The sequence below is a fragment of the Mastomys coucha genome, unplaced genomic scaffold (assembly GCF_008632895.1).
Source record: "Mastomys coucha isolate ucsf_1 unplaced genomic scaffold, UCSF_Mcou_1 pScaffold16, whole genome shotgun sequence".
NCBI classification, from domain to species: domain Eukaryota; kingdom Metazoa; phylum Chordata; class Mammalia; order Rodentia; family Muridae; genus Mastomys; species Mastomys coucha.
In genome coordinates, this window is record NW_022196898.1 from 53,685,880 (window position 1) to 53,706,917 (window position 21,038).

Here is a 21,038-nt window from a genome sequence, read left to right on the forward strand (position 1 = left end):
AAGTGTGCAATTAAAATCTCTAAATCTTAGTAATACATTGGACCTAATCTAGGTTTGCTAAATTATTTCATGTAATTTCACAATACGTGTATACTATTGGTATGTCCATATGTGACCATACCAAATCACAGAAATCCAAGCTTAAGTTTAAGGCTATAAATATCCTAGGGACATTCCATATTAAATGACAATGGCCATGGGTATTTGTTGACATTAGGATAAAGAATCTATACTGCTAAGTACGTACACAGTGAAGAACTTGTTTTAAAATGAATAGACTGCTCAATATATAAGGGATTCTCTTACCTAAATGCCAGTTCACAGCAAGATCCAAGACTGAAAAGTTTAGTGACAGAAGAACACTTAGCCTCTAATTATAACTTTTCTAAATCATAATTTTAGATACTACCATCTCAGAAAAATGGTAGATCTTCTTAGATCCTAGTATTCAAGGAAAAAAGGAAAATTCTAACACAGATTAACAAGGTTAGGACATACTATGGGAAGAGTAGGAACAGAATGAACTCATCTCTCATCAAACACTGAACACTAGAAACTTCCATTACTCTACTAGCCGCACAGTAGTAGGTCTGCATCTATGCAGCCCAGGTCAAGTCTCAACCAGGGCTGCATAGATACACTTCTGAGAACCTATGGGCCCTTTGAAATTCTGTTCACAATTCCACTAAGGAATGAGAAATTTTCTGGAGTCAACCTATCTATAACTTCTAAAAGGTTTAGAACCCAAGATACAAGAGGATAAGCTGCCCCTTTCATAAGTAGAAGGTAGTCACAGACAACGCTGACCTACTTAACCCAGTGAAATGTGGGCATCTTCAAGCTTCCTCAGGATGAACAGAAAGCATTCAGCACATTTACCTAAACCTGTTTTCATGGCTAAAAGAAGTACCACTGGAAGCAGAGAACATTAAAAAATTCCTTCCTGCCTAAACATCAAAGATCTACCATAATAAAATTTCCACAAGAATGCAGCAGTATAGAAAATGTAATACAAGTCCTGGAGACATGGCTCAGAGGTTAACAGCACTGGCTGCTCTTCTAGAGCAAAGTTCAATTCCCAGCAATCATATGGTGGCTCCTAACTATAATGAGATCTGGTGCCCTCTTCTGGCCTGCAGGCATACATACAGGTAGAATGCTCTATACATAATAAATAAATCTTTTTTTTAAAAGAAAATGTAGTGCAATTCTTTTGTAAGAAACTCGACAGAATAAACTGACATTAAATTCAAATTTTAACTGTTTTTATTTTGTTTTTTAAATAACGAGTGGCATAAGTCACCTTTTTAAAGATTTCTTTTGGGAACAGCCTACATGAAGTGGCACCTTGGGGGTCTTTAGATCCAAGTTCTAAAAATAATCTGAAAAATAGTTGTGTCCCAGTAGAAAGCCTCAAGTCCTCTCAAGTTCCTCCAAAATGCCACCAAACCCCACTTGTTCTAGGTGAAGAATGCATATCCAATTATCTGTTGACAGTCAGTAGTCTCAGGCACATGCTAACCTCATTGGTTACCACGCATCATCTCTTGCAGATAAACTGTATTCATATGATAGGCAGCCATCCAACTTGGATGTCTCTGAGCATTCCAGTAGTATGAATGGGAAGCAGCCGCATAATACTCTTGCCATGCCCTGTAATATGCTCTCCAGTACTCCTCATAATCCTGGTAGGTATCAGAAAAACTCACATTTGCTTCCCTGTGACAGTCATACCAACCCTCTTCCTGGGGCTCTGTCTGTACTCGGTAAGAGGAGCGCCGTGGCGGGTTTCTCCGACTTTGCTTAGACCTGTGGTTAGCTCCTTCTTTATGCCTTGCCTTTACCTGGGTTTCAGGGGATTCTTGATACTCCACTTGAGTTGGGTTATCATTTCCATTCTGAACTTGTTCCAAAGAGAGAGGGCCACCTACAGGAGTACATTCAGAGTCTTTCAACGGAGTGTCTGAAGAGCCTTCCAAGTAAGACTTATTGCCTTTGCTCTGGGAAGAAGTCCTTGAGCTGCAAGAATCGCTGTCACTCTCCGAGTCTCCAGACTGGCTACTACTCACCAACATCTGGGCTCTATCTTCAGAAACTCTACCTCTCACAAAGCCATTCTGAGGATTCCCAGTCTGAGCCTCAGGTCCTGTGTAGTGCCGGATAATTTCCACAGGTTTCTCTAACCCCTCTTTAATATAGTGCTCATAATCTTCTACCAGTTCTGCAAAAGTCAAAGTACGTGGCTGATGAACTTTAAAAGAAGACAGACAAGGAATTTTAGGGAGTGAGCCAGGTGAGGTATCTTTGGCCTGATGCTGGCTGTTACTGGAGGAGTCCGCAACAGAGGTCTGAACAGAATTTTTAACTTGCTCTTCCAGATGTGTGGTACAGCCCAGCTCTTGTGATGCAGCTGCCTTTTCTATGATTCCACACTCTGAGTGGCTTTTCACAGGAGGCTTTTGTTTGCTATGCTTTGATTTGGCTGATAGTGTAGATACACAAGTATTTCTAGAGGAAGGTATTTGGTTACCAGGAGTTCTCTGAGACTGGAAGGCTCTCTCTAGTTTTTGAACTTGCTTTTTGGGGGACTGGGTAGATACAGTTGGTGAGCTATAAGTATGCATGGCAGCTTTAACTTCCACATCCCAATCCAAGCATTCTTCCATCAGGCCAGGAGGAATAGGATCTATATAAAAAGAATAGGACATTCTCACCCCAGGCATGGTGGTACACACCTTTAATCCCAGCACTAGAGGTAGGTGAATCTTTGTGAGTTAGAAGCCAGTGTGGTCTACATATCATATACCAGGTCGGGCAAGGCTACATAGTGAGACTGTCTCAAAAATAAAATAAAACTGCAAAGCCTATAACTAAACCGTCGAATATTTTTCATGTGTCAAGCAGTTAGCTTGAAATATCTATTTAGCAGTTGTTAATACTTTTACTTAACCTACATGTTAAGGTATGCCCAAATGTCCTAATCTACAAGACACAGATCAGCAATACTGTGTACCTCACAGGTTTGCAGTAAGAATTAATGAACATATACAGTAGACACAATGTTATTTTTATTATGCCTATATCATCACTACAACTACAAGAATGTCAAAACTTTTGACTAATGGGCATGGTGATGTACACCTTTAATCCCAGCACTCGGGAGACAGAGGCAGATCTCTGTGAGTTCAAGGCCAACCTGGTCAACATAGTGGGTTCTAGGTCAGCCATAGCTACATAAAGAGACCCTGCCTCAAAATAAATAAGCAATAATAAAGCAATAATAAATATGATAGTAAAAGAATGCCAAAGGAAACAAACACATACCTGGTAAAGGGAGAAGGTTGATATTGCATTTCTGGGCAATCTTCATCATCATATTTTCTTCCTCCCCTCTGCAACAGTAGGTCACTGTCAGCCCCAACGTACCTAAGAGCAAGCAATGACGTCGGAACCCATTTCCACAGAGACGACTGTCCAAGTACCCTTCACATCAGTCTAAACTTCCTTGTTCCTTACCAAAACGGCCAGCTCTGCCAATGCGATGCATGTAAGTCTCCCAGTCTAAGGGCACATCCAGATTTACAACTAGATTCACCTTCTCCGCGTCAATCCCACGAGAAGTCTTGAAGACAATTGTTTGTATTAATTATAGCATGGCTACCAATGCACACTATGCTCTTCTGATATAACCAAAAGTCAAATTTAAAATGAGCAAATACTTAGGATTCCAAGGAAAAAGAAACCTATTTCTAGTGAGTAAGTAGGACTAAACCTATTTCAAAGCAAATATTAAACACATGTTTAAGAAAGCACTTTTCCCCAGAACTAGAAAGATAACTTTAACCTCGGGTACCTGTTAGGTACCTACATGAAACAGGACAGCAATCTGATAACAATACATGCCAAGCCAACAGTCACCCAAACCAAGCATGAGCTTTACCAAATCTGTAGAAATGAGGACTCTGCAATGAAACTGCTTCAGTTTAGCCATAGCATCAAGGCGCTGATTCTGATTCATGTTACCTAAAAAGACCCCAACCCCAAAAGAAGTTACTTTAAAACATCTAAGCAAGCCAGGAATGGTGGCACACACTTGCTATCTGTCATCCTAACATTTAAGAGGTTGAGGTAGGAAAAGCCAGAGTTCAAGGCCAGCCTAGACTCTGTAGGATTCCATCTCAAAAACATCAACAAAAACTTAAGCTAAGATATATTTATCAAATCCACAATAAGCAAGAATCATAATTCCCAGTCTTAATGTTTTAAAGAAATACACCAACCAGTTATTTAATTGTTGTGTGCAAATATGAGTGCTAAAACTAAAGTCAATATTTTTCAAAGTATGATTTAAGCTATCAATTTGAAAATCAAAAATCATTTTTAAACGGCAACATTGCAAAGTCTAACAACAAATACTTAGAGGAAAAAATGTTCTTTCCAACTCTTTACAATTCTTTAAGATTTGTGAGATTTGTAAGATTTCTGTATGTGCTTGTGTCTTTGTATCTGACAGTAAATGGTCCTCCCAACTATTTACAAACCTTGTTTTTAAGATCTGTGAGTCTGTGTGTGCTTCTGTCTCTGTGTCTGAGTGTATGCAGATGAATGTGCCTATACACACAGAGGCCAGGAGAGGGCATCAGATCCCCAGGAGCAAGAATACTAATTGACTTGTCACATGGGTAGTGAGACCCAAATTCCTGTGCACAGGATTGCACAGGGAAGGCTTTTAACACTGAATCCCTTCCACAACCCACAACTCTGGTTTTGAAATGTGACCCAGAGTTAAGCTATCAGCCCATTAAGACATAGTCTTAGGCTGGAGAAATGACCTGGGCTGACTGCTATTCCAGAGGTCCTGAGCAACCACATGATAGCTTACAACCATCTGTAATGGGGATACGATGTCCTCTCCTGGTGTGTCTGACAGCTACAGTGTCATCTTAATAATAAAAAAACAAAAAGCAAAAAAAAAAGAAATAGTCTCCCTAATACTGAGCATAGTTGTTCCAACTAACAAGTTAGTTTTATATGACATATAAAACAAAAGATCTCAGACGGGCGGTAGTGGTGCATGCCTTTAATCCCAGCACTTGGGAGGCAGAGGCAGGTGGATTTCTGAGTTCGAGGCCAGCCTGGTCTACAGAGTGAGTTCAAGCACAGCCAGAGCTATACAGAGAAACCCTGTCTTGAAAATACCAAAAAAAAAAAAACAAAAGATCTCACTGACCAAAAATTCCTTTAAATCTTTTCTATTAATCCAGCAATTAATAAACTCTATGGATGAAGTGAGTCACTTTTGCCTTCCACAGATCATTAAGTCGATTCATGGGTGGGAGGTATAGCTCAGTAGGAAAGTACTTTATATATATAAAAGGCCATGTCTGATGGTAGGGGAGCAGAGAAGATAGGTCAAACTTAGCTAGTCTTAGCATGTTTGTTTTCTAAGACGCCTATACTGACCTAAAACGTAACATATGCACATATGGCCTTAAACTCATGACCTTCCTATCTCTGCCTATAGAGGACATACAACACCTGTGGTGACACCTTAATTTTTTAGCATTTTAATAATGATTTGATTATACTGAAGAAACATAATATCAAGACAATGAAGATAAAGTTTATAGTATTAAGTTCTTTGCAAATATAACTCATTGAGATTTCAATTAAAAATTTAAGTATTTCTGATCACTGATTTTCTAAATTGTTACTATACACCAACAAAACATGCACACAAAAAAAGGGAAAACCTCACACTCTGGAAACAACCTGAGAGGTGTATGTTTTTCTCTCTTGACATGGAGGGCTTCAAGGTAGTACATTAAACCCAAGCACAGTGTGGAACTTGCCTGAGATGCATTCAGTAGGAAAACCTTTAGAAGAAAGGATGTCAGCCAAATGTTGAGCTCTACAAAAGAAGGGAAAGACTTACAACCTTCAACTACTGCCCCACGCCTACTCCTTAGATTTTTAAGTTTCCAACATTAAGTTATATTACCTGCTGTGCAAATTAGAAAACACCAAGGCTTGATTAAACGGGACTTTACTAAAAAGTTCCTGTAAGTGCTGAGTCTTTTCCTCAAAAATCTTATGAGCCAAAGGATAAGAATTGACAACTTGGTAGTACTGCTTCAAACCTAAGAAAAAGTCAGGAGTCCCAGTTAAAACAAACACATCCAATAAATTCAAATAGCAACTATAACATGGAAATAGTCAACTAGACAAGGGAAAGCTCCAGGACATCACACACTAATAATGTAAAATCTATACATACCTATGAGACTTGGATCACTGGGATTCAATCTTACAAAAGTGGGATCTCTCATGTACCTTGTCAAAGCATTAGCCAAAATTTCAGGGTAAGTAGCAGATACTGCCAACATCTGTTTACTCGCAGGTAAAGAGGAGTAAATCCAACTGTAAAAATACAGGAAAGCATACCCATGAAAACTACGCAGAGAGCAAACACTACCTGGAAAAGCTAAAGACAAATGCTTTGGTGCAACATTTTTGTATTCAGGTTAGTTTTCTTACTTTATTTGCTCCTGGAAACTGCCTTCTTCTAAAAGCTTATCTGCTTCGTCAAGAATAAAGAGACGGATACTGCCGGGATTAAGGTAGTCAAGTTCTATGAGTTGTTTAATTCTACCTATATGGGAGGAAAACAACAAAGCCTGAAATATTTATGATGTATCAAGTATGTACAAACCTCAGGAATGCCTTACTCTATTTATCCACAGGTTACACTGCTCAGTTTCCTTACAGCGTACCATCACAGACTACTTCATGATCTTAGTAAGCTTAACTTCTCATCTTGTCTGAATCCAGTCTTTTTTCCCCTCCCTTTTCCTCACCAATAAATATGGGAAACAAACATTATTTTGCTATCAAAATACTTGAATGCTCTGGCACTGAACCATAGATTCTGGTTCTGAGTGATTTATGAGCAAATAACCAGAGAGAACAACAAAAGAAACCTCAACCCATGGCTTAAACAGGCTTCTTAAAGTCACTTCAGGTCTCAGAAGCCTACCTCATGTGTATTCTCCAACACTCTTCAAAATGGAGATGAACAGATTCTGTTGACAACCCAGCCATGTGTCTCTCTGGTCTAATTCTTCATTTATGCTGAACAATTATCCCCACCATCAAAATTCCCATTGGAATTTTGGCATACTCACTGTTTTATCCTTCAAGAACTTCGGCTTCCAATAAGTATTAGTGACTTACCAGGAGATCCAACAGCAATATGACACTTTTTAAGTCTACTTTTGTCTTGCGATAATGGAGTCCCTCCAATAAAGACATGACATTCTAACCCTTCCATTTTTATTCCAATGGCTGTGATAACAGAGTGTATCTGGACAGCAATTTCTCTTGTGGGAGCCAGTATCAAAATCTAAAATAAATTGCAAAACATTATTTTAACGAGTCAGAGGAATACATTTGAGTGATACTTTCATTCATTCGTTGTGATATACTACTTTTCACTTTAAGAGATAACTTTTAAGACAAGAGAAAACACCCCATTTACTTATTCAGTTAACAATTAAGAACCTACTAGACCGGGCATGGTGGTGCACGCCTATGATCCCTGGACTTGAGAAGCAGAGGCACTCTGGATCTCTATTAGTCCCAGGCCAGGATGGTATACAAAGCTGAGTTCCCAGGACAGAAACCCTGCCTCAAAAACAAACAAACAAACAAACAAAACCAGGGTTTTTGTTGTCTTTTTTTAATACATACATACATTATATGTATATACATATAATAGCACATAATAAAAAGTATTTCTTTTATATTTATATCAAGTAGAGAAAAGAGAAAGACCTGACAAGGGGAGTTGTTTTGTTTGTTTTGTTTTGTTTTGTTTTTTAATGTGAGTACACCATTGCTCTCTTTAGACACACCAGAAGAGGTCATCAGATCCCATTACAGATGGTTGTGAGCCACCATGTGGTTGCTGGGATTTGAACTCAGGACCTCCAGAAGAGCAGTCAGTGCTCTTAACCGCTAAGTCATCTCTCCAGCCCCCAGGGAAGTCGTTTTAAATGAGGTAATCAGAAAGCCCTTCTGAATGGAGAGTGTTGGCATGCACAGGTGATTCTACTGCCCTGGAAGCTGAAATAGGATTGCCTCAAGTTGAAGATTGGTCTAGGTTTCAGGCTAGCTATGACTATTCCGAGTGTGCCTACCTCAAACAAACATTTAAAGAGCCCCATAAGGAAGTAACATTTGAGAAGAAACCTAAATATATAGCATAGAGCTAGCTGTGGGACACACGAATGCTTCAAGAAGACAAAAGGCAAATTCAAAAGCAGCAGGATATACATGAAGAACAGCAAAGAGACCCATGTTCTCTGTTGTTGTTTCGAGGCAGTTTCTCTTTGTAGCTCTAGCTGTCCTTGAACTCTCTGCAGATCTGCCTGCCTCTGCCTCCCAAGTGCTGGGACAGTGTTAGGGTCACATCTAATTCACTGTTTAATCCTCAGTGCCTAGTATAGTATGACTATACCAGTATAGTGCCTATTCTAGTGTGAATACTAGTATAGTAGTCATATGTAACACTCGCTAAACAAAGCTTTTTAAAGAATCATCCCCCCAAACCCAAATCTAATTTGAGTAGGACAATCTTAAAACCATTCCAAGGCAACCTAGAAAATGAGAGATCAATACAACCCATACACAAGGCTTTAAGAACCACCTGAAATTTCTGCCATAGCCTACATAGTATATAACCCAGAAGTCTACCTTCTATGTCTAACCCCAACCTAGTCAGAAAGTAAACGGACTTTTAACTGTATGATTCCAACTGACAAATGGTCAAGATGTACTTACAACAGAAAACTCCAAAATTTAAAATACTGACGATATTCTTGGCCACAACTCACCAATGTTTTACAACTCACCCTCTAAGTTTACTTCTGTAACTTTCATGTGCTCTGGTGCCCCTTTCATCAAACATTCACTATCTGGAGGAGTCACTGGTTTTTCACGGCTCTCAATAGAGTCCACGAGCTACACACACACCCTTCCGGATCCTGAGTTAAACTCACCTGAGTACTATAGTTTTCAAGAATAAGAGAGTCCAGGGCAATGGTGGAGAATACACAAGTTTTTCCAGTGCCAGACTTAGCTTGAACAATCAAATCTGGGGAGGAAAAAGAACGATATATATAATAATTTATTATATACACATACACACACACAATCATTACCTAGATTCACTGACGCCACCAGATACCAGATATCAAACGCGGGAAAAGAGAAATGAACAGGCTCTCTCCATGCGACACCTAGTTGCCACCTGTATTTTCAGTTGTCTCTCAAACGCCCTGGAGGCGTGCTTGATACCTCAATCTCTTAACTACCGAGCTACTTCTCCAGCCCCCTACCCCTGAATCTCTCTCTACCGCTGATCTTCTCCAACTTAAGACTCCATGCTAGGAAGTCTTACCTTCAAATTCAATGGCGCGCCAAGAGCCTGGCTCAGCCCCGCAATGGCGCGGAGCTCCGCGTCCGCCCCACGCCGCCGGGTTCCCCGGCCCCAAGCCGCCCGGTTCCCCGGCCCGCCCTGGTCCTCACCGAGCCCGCAGCGCCCCAGAGGGATGGCCTTGAGCTGCACGGGAGAGGGTCTCTCGAAGCCGGCCGCCCGCAGTCCCTCCAGCACCGGCCGCGACAGCAGCAGCGACTCGAAATCCGCGGGCTCCGCCAGCACCACGTCCCCCGTACGTGTGCGCGGCCCGCCGACGTCGTGAGCGGTCCGCAGGTTCCACGGGGAGGCCGGAGTCGGCTCCGCAGCCTGGACCGGCGCGGCCGCACGCTCCGCAGCCATAGCGGACTCGGAGGTTGTCAAGGCCGCTGGGGCTTCAAACGCCGCCGCCGCCGCCATGGTAGCCGCGCCTCCAGATCTCGCGATATTTGGAGTTGAGGCGGGGCTCCTGGGAGCGAGAAGGAGAAAAACTTTATTGGCAGTTTCCCCCCACCCCCAGGAGACACGGACACACCTGGAAGTGGAGGGAAAGAACGGAAGTCGGAGGCTGACGCTGAGCCTGGGGGCGGGGGGAGGGGAGAGGCGGGAAGAGCGAGGGAAAATTAGGCTACCGGTGTGTTGCCGCCTGCGGCCTGCAGAGGGCGTCGCGTGCCCTCGGTGGGCGCCGCCCGCCGCCCGCCGCCCGCCTCCCGCGGCTCTGAAGGACCGGCCGCGCGGCGCCGCTCCAGCCTCGAGCGCCCCACGGCGCGCTTTGTGACGCAGCGCGCGTCAGTCGCCGCCCGGGCTGGGGTCGGCTCCCTGGGTCGAGCTGGGCTGCAGCCACGCCGAAGCCTTCGCTCTCCGTACCCTTTTCCCACGGTCCCTTCGTGCTCACAGACAGCGCCCGGGAACCCAGCGTAGCGAGCTTTTAGCGCGCGAGCACAGCCCGGTCACGCCGGCGCCCCGGGGCGCGTGACCGGAGTCTCCGAGTATTTAAGTGGAAGTCTGAGCTGGGTGCCAACTCCTAAGCTCTGCTTGATCGCTCTCTCGGAACCCTAGGCTAAGAGACGTCTCGGGTTCCACGGATCTTTTGTGTGTGCGCTTCCTCCCGTTCTCCGGTGGGCAGCTAGCACACCATTTTCCCTTCCTCTAGGCCCTCTCTTGTGTCACCCTGTCAAAGAGGCCTTTCTTGAAATCTTAAGTCGCTTCCATCCTCACTGCTTCCTGGCCTTTGCCATTCCCACCACTATCCCCTTGTTTGATTATTTGCTTAGCTTAGCTTAGTTAGTTGGTGTTTGTTTGTTTATTTTCTAAATCAGAGTCTCCTTATGCCGTTCAGGCTGGCCTCGAATTGGAAATCGTCCTGGCTCTACTTTTCAACTACTGAGATGACAGATGTGTGCCACCATACCTGGTCAGTTTCTTGATGATACAACTATCTAAAATGTTTATTGTGTCCCCCACTTACCAGGAGGACAGAAAGCTATCTGATTTGTTTCCTTCTGTCTCTGGTAGGAGAAACATAATCTGACACTTACTAAACAATACTGGTTTTTGAAAGAGCTCTTAGAACAAAGCTTTAGTCGTGCTTCCAAATTTAAACATATCTTTATTACTTTTCTCATTGATGATGATGGACTGAGCCTCAGAACCTGTAAACCAACCCCAATAAATGCCCTTTAAAAGAGTTCCCTTGGTCATGGTGTCTCTTTACAGCAATGGAAACCCTAACTAAGACATGTTTGCTGAGAAATTAACAAAGCACTAAGCAAGCACCCACTATCTGAATGAAGGAAGAACTAAAGATCTCAAACTTCCTCTTAGTTGTCCACATCTTTCGCCCACCTAATCCACAAATGACAAATCTGAGAATTCCTTTTTGCTTTGCCCTCACCCTCTTTCTAACAAATTACTGGCAAATTATTTTGCCTCCAAATGTTTCATCCACTCCTTTGAATCTTCATAGTATCTACCCTCCCGTCTTCTAGTCAGTCTAACTATTGCAACCCTTCTAGATTGACTTCGCTGTCCAGACCACAAACCTCAGAGGCATGGAAATGACTTCCTTTACCTTTCTTTTTCCTAAGAGTTGAACCCATGATGTTGGCATACTAGGCAAACACTTTACTGTTTAACCACATTCCCAGGTAAAGAGTAAAACTCATTCCTCACATCTTCCTTCCTCTCAGTTTCTTTTCCTGTTGCTGTGACAAAAGCAACTTTAGGGAAAAGGGTTTTGGTTTTGGTTTTCTGGACCATGGTTCAAGATCCAGTCCATTATGGTGGGAAAGTCAAGGCAGTAGGAGCTTAAAGCAACTGTTCACATTACATCCACTTTCAGGAAGCAGGGAACAGTGAATGGTTGCTGGTGTGATGCTTTCTTCACTTTATATATGCCAGGATCCTCTTCCAGAGAATGGTCCTGCCCACATTAAGATGTCTTCCCACTTCAGTTAACCTAACAGAGATGATCACCCAGGGCCTGGTCCAAGACCCATCTCCAGGTAACTCTAGATCCTGTCAAGTGAACAGGTAATACTAACCATTATATTTCTCTTTTCAAGATATTTTCCCACTTATGTTTATAGAATCATTAGAAACAAGCTTTTTTAAGGTAGAAAAAGGATAAAGTTATAGTGGGGTAGTAAGCAACAAATAACGTCTTTTAAAGGATCTTTGCTGTGTCTTCAGGTATTCCAATCTGTGCCCTGTGCTTCAGAATTATAATCCCAAAGAGAAAAACAGAGAAATGGGGTCCTATAAACATGAGCCATGAAGTTCTTCTAGTGGGATGCTCTGCAGACAGAGAAGCAAAGCAAATAGAACAGCGAAAGAAAGAAAGGAGACGACAGTGTGGTTAATGTTGGTGGAGGATGATTCTGATGGGGATAAATGAGATGGACATGATGATGATGGCTGTGGTGACAGCTAGCATTTATTAAACTCACATTCCGTGAGGAGCTCACAACTTCAAGAGATAGATACTACCATCTCCATTTTACAGTTAAAAACCTAAGACACTCACCCATCTGACATACTTATGAGTGACAACAGCATTATGGCAAGACATCCATAATGACACAATAGTGGCACTCACATCACTGTGGTAACTCAAGCTGTCTGACTGGACTGAAGACCCAATCAACAGGAGCAGAACCACACCTGGTACTAGAAACCTAGCCTGACTTCCTGGGGCTAGTGAGGTCATGGATCTTACAAGAAAACCTTCTAATACCCCATTGCTAGACCAGCATAATTCCTAACTACACTTCTAAATATTATTCTTAAACTCACAGGCAAGTGTAGCCTTATTAAAGAAGCTTCTCTTAGCAGGATGATGGTGATACGCGCCTTTAATCCCAGCACTCAGGAGGTGGAGGCAGGGAGATCTCTGAGCTCAAAGTCAGCATGTCTACAGAGCAAGTTCCAGGACAGCCAGGGCTACACAGAGAAACTCTGTCTACCTATAAATAACAAAAGAAGAGGAACAAATAGAGTCCATCATGGGAAGCCACAACTGGACACAAAGCAGAGATCAGCGGATTAGCCCAGCCCCAGGGGAAACATCTACAGCACAGCTCCTGCATTTGTGGCTCAGGGAACATGACAGAAGCAGCAGAAAGATTATAAGAGCCAGAATATCAAGAAGTCCACTGTGAAATAGTATCCCCTAGAAATGACTACATAAACAAGACCAGAACAGTGCCAATATCAGTACACAGAAGTCTAATACAGAAGTGGGTCTGTCTCACGAAGTCCCATCCCTAGAAAAAGGACAGCTGGGAGAGGGGAATGAACCTCTCCCAGAGATGAGCACTTATATTGGTTATCCAATACAAAGTAGTCAATCCTGAAACCATATACAAACAACAAAAACAGACTCAGCAAGCTATACTTACATATTTGTATACACATATACATATGTGTGTGTGTGTAACTAATAGGAAGCTATCAATTTGAGAGTGGGAGGTGTGGAAGAGTTTGAGGGAGGGGATTTGTGAGGAGTTAGAAGGTAAAAAAGGGAGTGGGGAAATGACATAATTCTATTTTAGTTAAAACTATCCTGTAAAAAAGAAGGTAGAAAACTGAAAAGATAAGGGAGATGCCCAGGACCCTCTGCCCTAAGCATCATCCTGAGATTTACAGGAGCTCTGAAATCACCCCTCGGCTACAGAAAGAATGTAACTTGGCAAAACAGAACAGAGTCTGGGACAACGATGACTCCCAGCATAGGACTGTGCCCAGCAATGGCTCAGAGACAAGGTACTGGGAGAAGTCTTCGGAAGCCAGGCAAAATGTCCCAGCCTTCCCATAGTCACGGATCTGTCATCATGAAGGTAGGGAAGGGTGCAGGCTCTTCTCCAAGCAGGCCCAAGGATTACTAGGCCTACAATAGATTTGGGACAAATAACACTCACAGTGTGAAGATCCTGGCTGTGCTCCATGCAAGGAGTGGAGATCAATGGACAGACCAAAAGATGGGAGACTTTTCCAAAAACTTCTTAGGTTGTTTTGGTCCAACTTCAGATGCTGCTCCTGGTGCTCTTTAAACTCTACCTCAGACTTTACATTGGAAGCAGCCCCAGTCCTGAGCTCAAATTGTTTATATTTCTCTGTCTCACAATAACTATCAACTTCTCCAGGAATTGTGTCACCCTAAGCTCTCTATCCCAGCACCAGCCTCGGGCTTTTGGTAAACCTCGAAAATACTGAGTGGCTGATACCTCCCTGCTGAAAATTCTCTGATGGACCTTGTACATTTAGCAATAGTTCTATGAAACTCATGACAATCACCATCCAAGAACCTGGCTCTCCCCTCTCCCCCGAGACTATTTTTTCCAAAAACAATACCACTTTACACTTTTATAGACATTCTGGTAGTACATTTGTTGTTCATGATGTTTTACAGATGCAAATATTGCAGTCCTGTTATTTGGGTTAAATTGTATCATATTAAAAACAAAACCCAAAAAAAAATCCCTCAAGAGTTGAGATTAGCAGCAATGGGTTCTCTAAGATAAAGCACACAGGTAATCAATAGTTTGATAAGCAGATGAGATGTGAGGGTGGCACTTGCAGTCATTAGGTAGATTGTCTCAGCCTCCTCGCCTCTGGCAGAATCTCACTAACGGTCCAGCCTACTTCATGGCATTGAAGCTTACCTACCTCCTCCACCCAGACCTAAATCCTTAATGTCTCTGGTACTTGTGTTCATGCCATGCCAGTAAAGACTCTCTAGGAACCCCGAAAGGAGAGACATCTGTGAGCTGAAGAAGTAAGAGAGTAAGAGTGAGACTCAGGCCCAGGATGGGTATGAAGATTCAAGGTGATTACTTCTAAGCCAAGGGCGAGGCTAAAAGGATCTCTCTCATCGGACGATAAAGAAGGCCCGTGTTGAGGCTGCCCCTGCATTTAAGGATCATTGAGGGAATATGGTCAGCAATATATTCGGATTAATCCACGCTTAGTTTTTCATTCGTCCATACAAGTCCTTGACCACTCCCTACAAAGTTAGCAAATGGTGAAGGTGGAAAAACAGAACAAAACAATGACCTCAAGGGCAAGCAAGTGGCCTTTCCATTGAAAGTGCAGGGTTCTATGGAGCTAACCCAGGTGTGGAGAGTTAGGAAAGACCGAGGGGTCAAAATTAGGACTAACTAAAAATGAGACCATGTTAGAAACGTTGGTCCTTGGGAAGTTCATTCCTCCCTAATAAGTCCTCGGTAAATATGACATGGTAGCAGGAGTCCACAAAGCTCATGTGCACCCAGGTTTCTATCCTGCTAGCCAAATGATTGCTCTTGCTCCAACCATCACATCTGCATTCCAGGCATTAGGATGAAGGGAGGGCCAAACTAGAAAGAGTAGAGGTCATTATGGCGGGTGCCCCTCCCTTTACATTTGTTTATTTTGTTTTATGCTGAGTGTTCTGCTTACATGTATGTTTGGATGCACCACATATGTGACCACGGTCCTGGAATTATGATCCTGTATTGGTTGTGAGTCGCCATGTAGTACTGGGAATCAAATCCAGGGGTCTCTAAAAGGACAGTACCTTTAACTGCTGAGCCATCTCTCCAGCCCCAGAAAGCCCTCCTTTTAAAAAGGAGTGTTCTCAAAAAGCTACTACGCTCCTATGCAGCATTTCATTGACCAGAACTGATCCTGAGGGTCCTTCCTCGCTTCAAGGAAGTCTGGGGATTATATCTATAGGAATCACTTCTTTCTCTCCATCATGTGGGACCTGGAAATTGAATTCAGAGCTTCAGACTTGGCAGCAAGGGCTTTGCCCACAGAGACATCTTGCTGGGAGATATACATATTTTCCCTCAACAATCCATGCCCATCTAACTGCAGGTTAGAAAGGACTCTGTTACTACAGAAGGGGGCAGGGCACAGCGTATGAGGCAACTGGGAGTTTCCCACATCTTCCCAGAGTCTGTGAAATCTTAGAAAACTCCAGAGAATGAACAGAAGCTGTCGATCTTGTCACAGAAGGAGAAACCAAAGGCCTTAAGATACTGAAGCCCACAGCACACTTCTTTTAATTTTCATTTTAGCATGTGTATGTGGGGTGGGGTGGAGGTGTGTGTGAATGGGCGTTTTGCCTGTGTGAGTATCTGCATCATTTGTGTTCCTGGTGCCCAAGGAAGCCAGAAAGGGGTGTCAGATCCCCCAGAACTGGAGTCACAGACAGAGGTGAGGTGCCATTTGGATTCTGAGAACCAAACCTGTGTTCTTCAGTAAGAGCAGTCGGAGTTTTGAACCTCTGAGCCATCTCTCCAGACCCCATAGCACATTCTAAAATATCTTAGAATGAGAATGAGGAAAAGTATCAGTTGCTTTTCTCATTGCTGGGACAAAACATGAGACAGAAGCAATTTCGATGAGCTGAGATGTATTTACTTCATAAATCCAGAGGGCGCTGTCTGTCCTGACCTGCAAGGCCTGGCATCTGGAGTAGTCGGAGAAGCTTCATGGGGGCACCAGGAGCTTTTGCTGCACTATTTGTTCACATCTTGGCAAACCAGAAAGCACACAGCAGGACCAGAAGAAGTACTGAGCCAAAATCCTCTAGGTCCATTCTCAACATCCCACATCCCCTCCTCATGTCTCCCACCTCCCCAAAACTGCATCACAAGCTGGGGACCAAGTGCTCCAATACAGGAGCCTTTTGGGGACATTTCACATCCAAACTATAACAGAATGAGCTTTAAGGAGGTAAAGGGATGAGCTGAGGGCCAGGCTTATCTCACAGAGACTTTTAATGCAGTGGGAAGGAGCTACTTAGCGCCCTCTGGTAACTCCTCAGAAGAGCAAAAAAACCTCCTCAGGGTCCCAGAGCTTAAGCTTAGATCTGCCTAGCAGCAAAGCCCAGACTCTGACTTCTGCCTGTCCTAAAAGAGCTGGCAGCCCAGCTGGGGACAAAAATCAAGTATGAAGCATGCAGGTAGCACAAGCTGGTGTGAAATCATATGCACCAACTGACATTTTCAGGTCCTCTGTTGCTCAAAGTGTGGCTGTCATGTGGGAGTGAGAAGTTCTAAGAAACTGAGGGAGACAGCCTTGGGTATTCAGAGAGCAGCGACTTTCTTGTTCCTCCATCCTTCTCACCCTCACACCAAGTCCAAGTGCTTTAAAGGACACAGGAAGCTCGGAGGAAAACCATGCACTTGACCCATTCCCCGAGCCCAGCACTGAGGGGGTGGCATCAGTACCTGGAGCTGAAGCTGGTGTCCCTGACAGGTAGGGCTGATATTCTCTACTTCTCCTGGGGGATGAAGCTTCTCCCTCCCCCCCACCAACTCCTCCTCAGGCAGTGGGGGTGGCAGGAGAGCTCAGGCAGGCAGGAAGCTATTCTGGGTAGTGGAACAGTCTGTGTAGGGGTGTGGAAACATGAAGAACTCCAATAACTTAAAGAAGGTGAGTCCTTCAGTGTGAACGGAGGCTGGGCTGGCAGCAGTTCCAGGAAATGAGGCTGGAAGGGATGTTTCGGCTCTATCTTACGGAACGCCTTGTTTGTCACCACAAGGAATATAAAGCGAGCGTGTCATGCCCGTCTAAAGAGGGTAGTGTTATGTAACAGTGAAGAGAAACACAGTGGGAAATGAAAATGAGACTTGACTCACAGCAAACTGGAGGGGCTAGAACTTAATTTGCAGGTCTGGGTGCACCCCTGAGCTCTATATCTGTGGAGGCAGGTGACAGCCAGGCCACTTTGCACCTGACCTGCTGGCTCCTTGGTCTTCCTTCCCAAGGCCCAGCACTGTCTGTGTGCTGCTTACCCTGAACCTCAAGGCAGGGCTTTCTAGCTTCTTTCCCCAGACTTTTCTACCTTTTTTTTTTCTGTCTTATTCTTCAGTTCATGTGCAGCAGAGGAACATAACTTTATCGCAGAAAAACATCATGTGCCCTCTAGACACAAAATGTTTTATGACCCAGTTCAGTCCTGGATGTCATTTCCTAATATGGAGAATAAGCTTTTTCACATGTGCCCCACGGCCACATCGATGGCATCTTCAGTCCTCCCTCAGCATGGAACTGGGGATGGGTGATAGACCCCAAAGGTCTAAGCCCCAGCATTTTGGATAGCCACCTCTGGCTATGGGAATTAGCATGGCTGGCTTTGGGATTAAAGTTCTAGGCAATCCTCCCACGTATAACACATGTGCATGTACCAGATTCCCCTCTGCTCGAGGCCTGAGTTGATTGATTGCCCCATTTAACACCACTGCCCCAGTCTTTACAGAGGAAGGCGGAATGTTTGCTCTTCTTCCAAGAAAGGGGCCCAATTCATTCTTGTCCAAGCAGCATAATAAATAACCTGTCCCTTTTGGCAGGGAGTTTATTAGAGACTGATGGGACATTTAACAATAACTGGGGGCCTATGATTTATTAGGTAGGGAGATTTGTGGTGTCTCTAAAGACTGGGATGTGGAATTTAATTGATAAAGCGGCTGTCAGCCACTATGAGATGCGCTCAATAGAATATGCATTGGGAGGGATTCTCTTTGGAGCTGTCAGGAAGGGTTTCTGCTGACCATATTTGTCTCCTATGCGTTGTGAGGTCTGCTAGATATCTGAGTGAGAGATAAACGGCTCAGAGACGAACCTGGAAGGGGCCTAGAGACAGGTGCACCTGTCAGTTGCTGGGTCAATGGAAGAATATAACACAAATGATGAAAAGCAAAGGGGCTTCACCACCCTCAGTGAAGGATCCTCTCAAGCCCTTTGTTTTTCTTCTGTGAACTGCTAGGGGGAAAGGGTACTTAGCACCTATAGCCTAGAAAGAGAGAGAAATGCATGTCACAGGTCACGAAAGATTTATTTTGAAATTCTAAACTTTCTGTAGCAAAGACAGCTTTCCCTCCTTTGCCTTGCCCTCCAGCTACCACCACTGCAATCAGCACACACACACACACACACACACACACACACACCATGACCAGTTACTTCAGACTCCAGTATTCCTGGAAGCCCTAGCTCAAGTAGGGCTCCTGCTTTCTTGCCAAGAACAGAGCACCAGAAACCAGGCTGGATGGAGCCTCATCTTGCTACTGTCATTGTCTTCCACCCCAAAATATCTCAGAATCTGGGCTGAGAACCTGGACACAAATGCTGGTGTCCACCACCTATCCACCCTTCCACTCCAGTTTGCCTGCTGTAAGGAAGCTATTTTCCATCAGAGAGAGCATAGCTCTGTCCTCAGGCAGCCCTGAGCCTTTGCAAAGCAGCTCTCCTCACATTTTGTTCTCTCCCCACCCTCCGGGTTGTTGCTCAGCCTTAAACAAGGCCATGTAAGGCGCTGAGAGGGGCTTTCTGGGGCCAGAGCCTGGTTGCCTCCTCTGATCCTCCTGCATCTATTCTTAGGTCCCAGCAGATTGGTCTGCCCCTTGCTCCCTCCAGGGAAAGGGAGGGAGGGGAAGGCAATGACCAGAAAGGAAATCATTGTCGCTGTCTAATCTGAGCCTCAGTGGTGACACTGAGGGATCTCTGAGAGGGATACAGCAACTGGTTTGATTAAATCAACCTTCTCTTGCAACCTTGTTAAATTAAACTGACGGGCTCAGAGAAGAGGAGGAGGGCAGCAGGATCATTGCCTCCGGTGGGGCGGGGCGGGGCGGGGCGGGGCGGGGCGGGCACTGGTAAGAAGATCAGACAGAGGCAGAGCATCCGCCTGCCCTTTCCCTTATTTGCTGACTGGAGCGAGGTGATGGGATTTATAGATGTGTGATGCTTAAGGACCTGTCTGAGCGCAGGCTGTGGAAACTGATGCAGAGGCAGACGGCTGCCTCCCAGGAGGCTTGGCAAATTCCCCTGGCACTGAGGCCTTATGAACATTTACAACATTTCTTTTGGCATTTCAAAGGGCCTTCATGTACTTTACCTCCATGGCAGGCAAGCCATAGTATGATTGCCAGCTTCGCTTTGCTGCTAGAGAAACTGAGGCAGTAAAGACTGCAGAGCTGACCTACAGTCAGTCCAGGAACCTGGGTTTCTTGCTTCCTAGCCCTGGCACACACTGCCTCTGGTTTTGTACCATATGGCAGAATCTCCTAGGATTTAGCCCCTATAGATTAGCCTTTTCGCCCGCCCACTAGAACCTAAACTGTACGGCTTGCCTAGTGGGCCATCAAGAAAATGCCAGTTCCCAAATGGCCTCGTGTAGCCTACTTGCAAAACACATGGCTAGCTTCCAAAGATCAGGATTCCACTCCAGCATCCTCCTATCAGCTGCCTGCATGCCCGAGCCCTTCCACGTCATTTCCACTTAATCTAATTGTAATTAAGGGCAGGAGGTGAGGTGGGAAGATATTGGTAGCAACCCCAGCAATCAACAAGAGGAGGAGGAGGACAGCAGTGATGCCCTGCTGGCTTCCTCACCTGTCACCCAGTTCCTCACCTGCCAGAACTAATTTTCCACTCACTGGTAGGTGTGAGCTCCTTCGGTGTCAGAGCCGCACATAGACTCTCACACATGCATACAGGCAGAGTGCTGTCATGAATAGAACAATGCCTCATCCACAGGCCCTTGTTCCCACCCCAGATACACACCAATGACACACTATCGACACATCACCCCTTCCAATCTCTTCTTCAGTAGGCAGGACTGGGATAGGGGATTCTGGCAAAGGTGGGGAACACCAATCAGTGAGCACAGCTGGGACCTTGTCACACCTTGCCACTCGGGCATGCTCATTACCCACCGCAGGCTGCACACCTAGTTAATGAGCAGCCTCTAGACACAGTGGAGGTGGCAGCTGTGCTTAGGCAAGATGTCCTAGTTTTCTTTCTGTCACTGTGATAGAAATTACAACCAAAAGCAACCTCAGGCGGAAAGGATGTGTTGGGCTTTCGGTTTCCATTCTGTCCTAGAAGAAAGTCAGGAACTCAAGGCAGAACCCTGGAGACAGAAATGGAAGCAGACCGCAGAGGAACACCACTTTGTGGCTTGCTCTTCATGGCTTGCTTGACATTCTTGCTCATACAACCCAAGACCACCTGCCCAGAGGTGGCATGGCCCACAATTGCCTGCGTATCCCCCACTCCTGCAAGTCAACCA

The 21,038-nt window shown here is 44.6% G+C and overlaps 1 protein-coding gene and 1 long non-coding RNA gene across 2 annotated transcripts; one reads left to right on the forward strand and one right to left on the reverse strand.

Moving 5' to 3' along the window:
- Positions 1 to 1,248: 1,248 nt before the first annotated feature.
- Ddx20 (DEAD-box helicase 20) lies at positions 1,249 to 10,240 on the reverse strand. Its single transcript, XM_031375085.1, has 12 exons — positions 10,108 to 10,240; positions 9,589 to 9,944; positions 9,060 to 9,154; positions 7,234 to 7,402; positions 6,538 to 6,652; positions 6,278 to 6,420; positions 6,002 to 6,140; positions 5,853 to 5,911; positions 3,941 to 4,023; positions 3,517 to 3,622; positions 3,325 to 3,426; positions 1,249 to 2,686 (listed from the first exon to the last, which is right to left on the reverse strand). The coding sequence occupies exons 2-12, from the start codon at positions 9,893 to 9,895 to the stop codon at positions 1,524 to 1,526; spliced, it is 2,481 nt and encodes an 826-aa protein (XP_031230945.1). The 5' UTR covers positions 9,896 to 9,944; positions 10,108 to 10,240; the 3' UTR covers positions 1,249 to 1,523.
- On the forward strand, positions 10,193 to 11,162 carry LOC116093569. Its single transcript, XR_004119751.1, has 2 exons — positions 10,193 to 10,593; positions 10,815 to 11,162. It is a non-coding gene; the product is annotated as an uncharacterized LOC116093569 (long non-coding RNA).
- Positions 11,163 to 21,038: the final 9,876 nt, after the last annotated feature.

What these genes read in the sequence shown, in the direction of transcription:
- Ddx20 (XM_031375085.1), bottom strand. Translation starts at nt 9,895, where the DNA reads ATGGCGGCGGCGGCGGCGTTTGAAGCCCCAGCGGCCTTGACAACCTCC. An exon ending in TCTGGGGCGCTGCGGGCTCG is followed by an intron (nt 9,155 to 9,588) that starts GTGAGGACCAGG and finishes TTTCCTCCCCAG; the next exon opens with ATTTGATTGTTCAAGCTAAG. An exon ending in CAGTGATCCAAGTCTCATAG is followed by an intron (nt 6,141 to 6,277) that starts GTATGTATAGAT and finishes ACTTTTTCTTAG; the next exon opens with GTTTGAAGCAGTACTACCAA.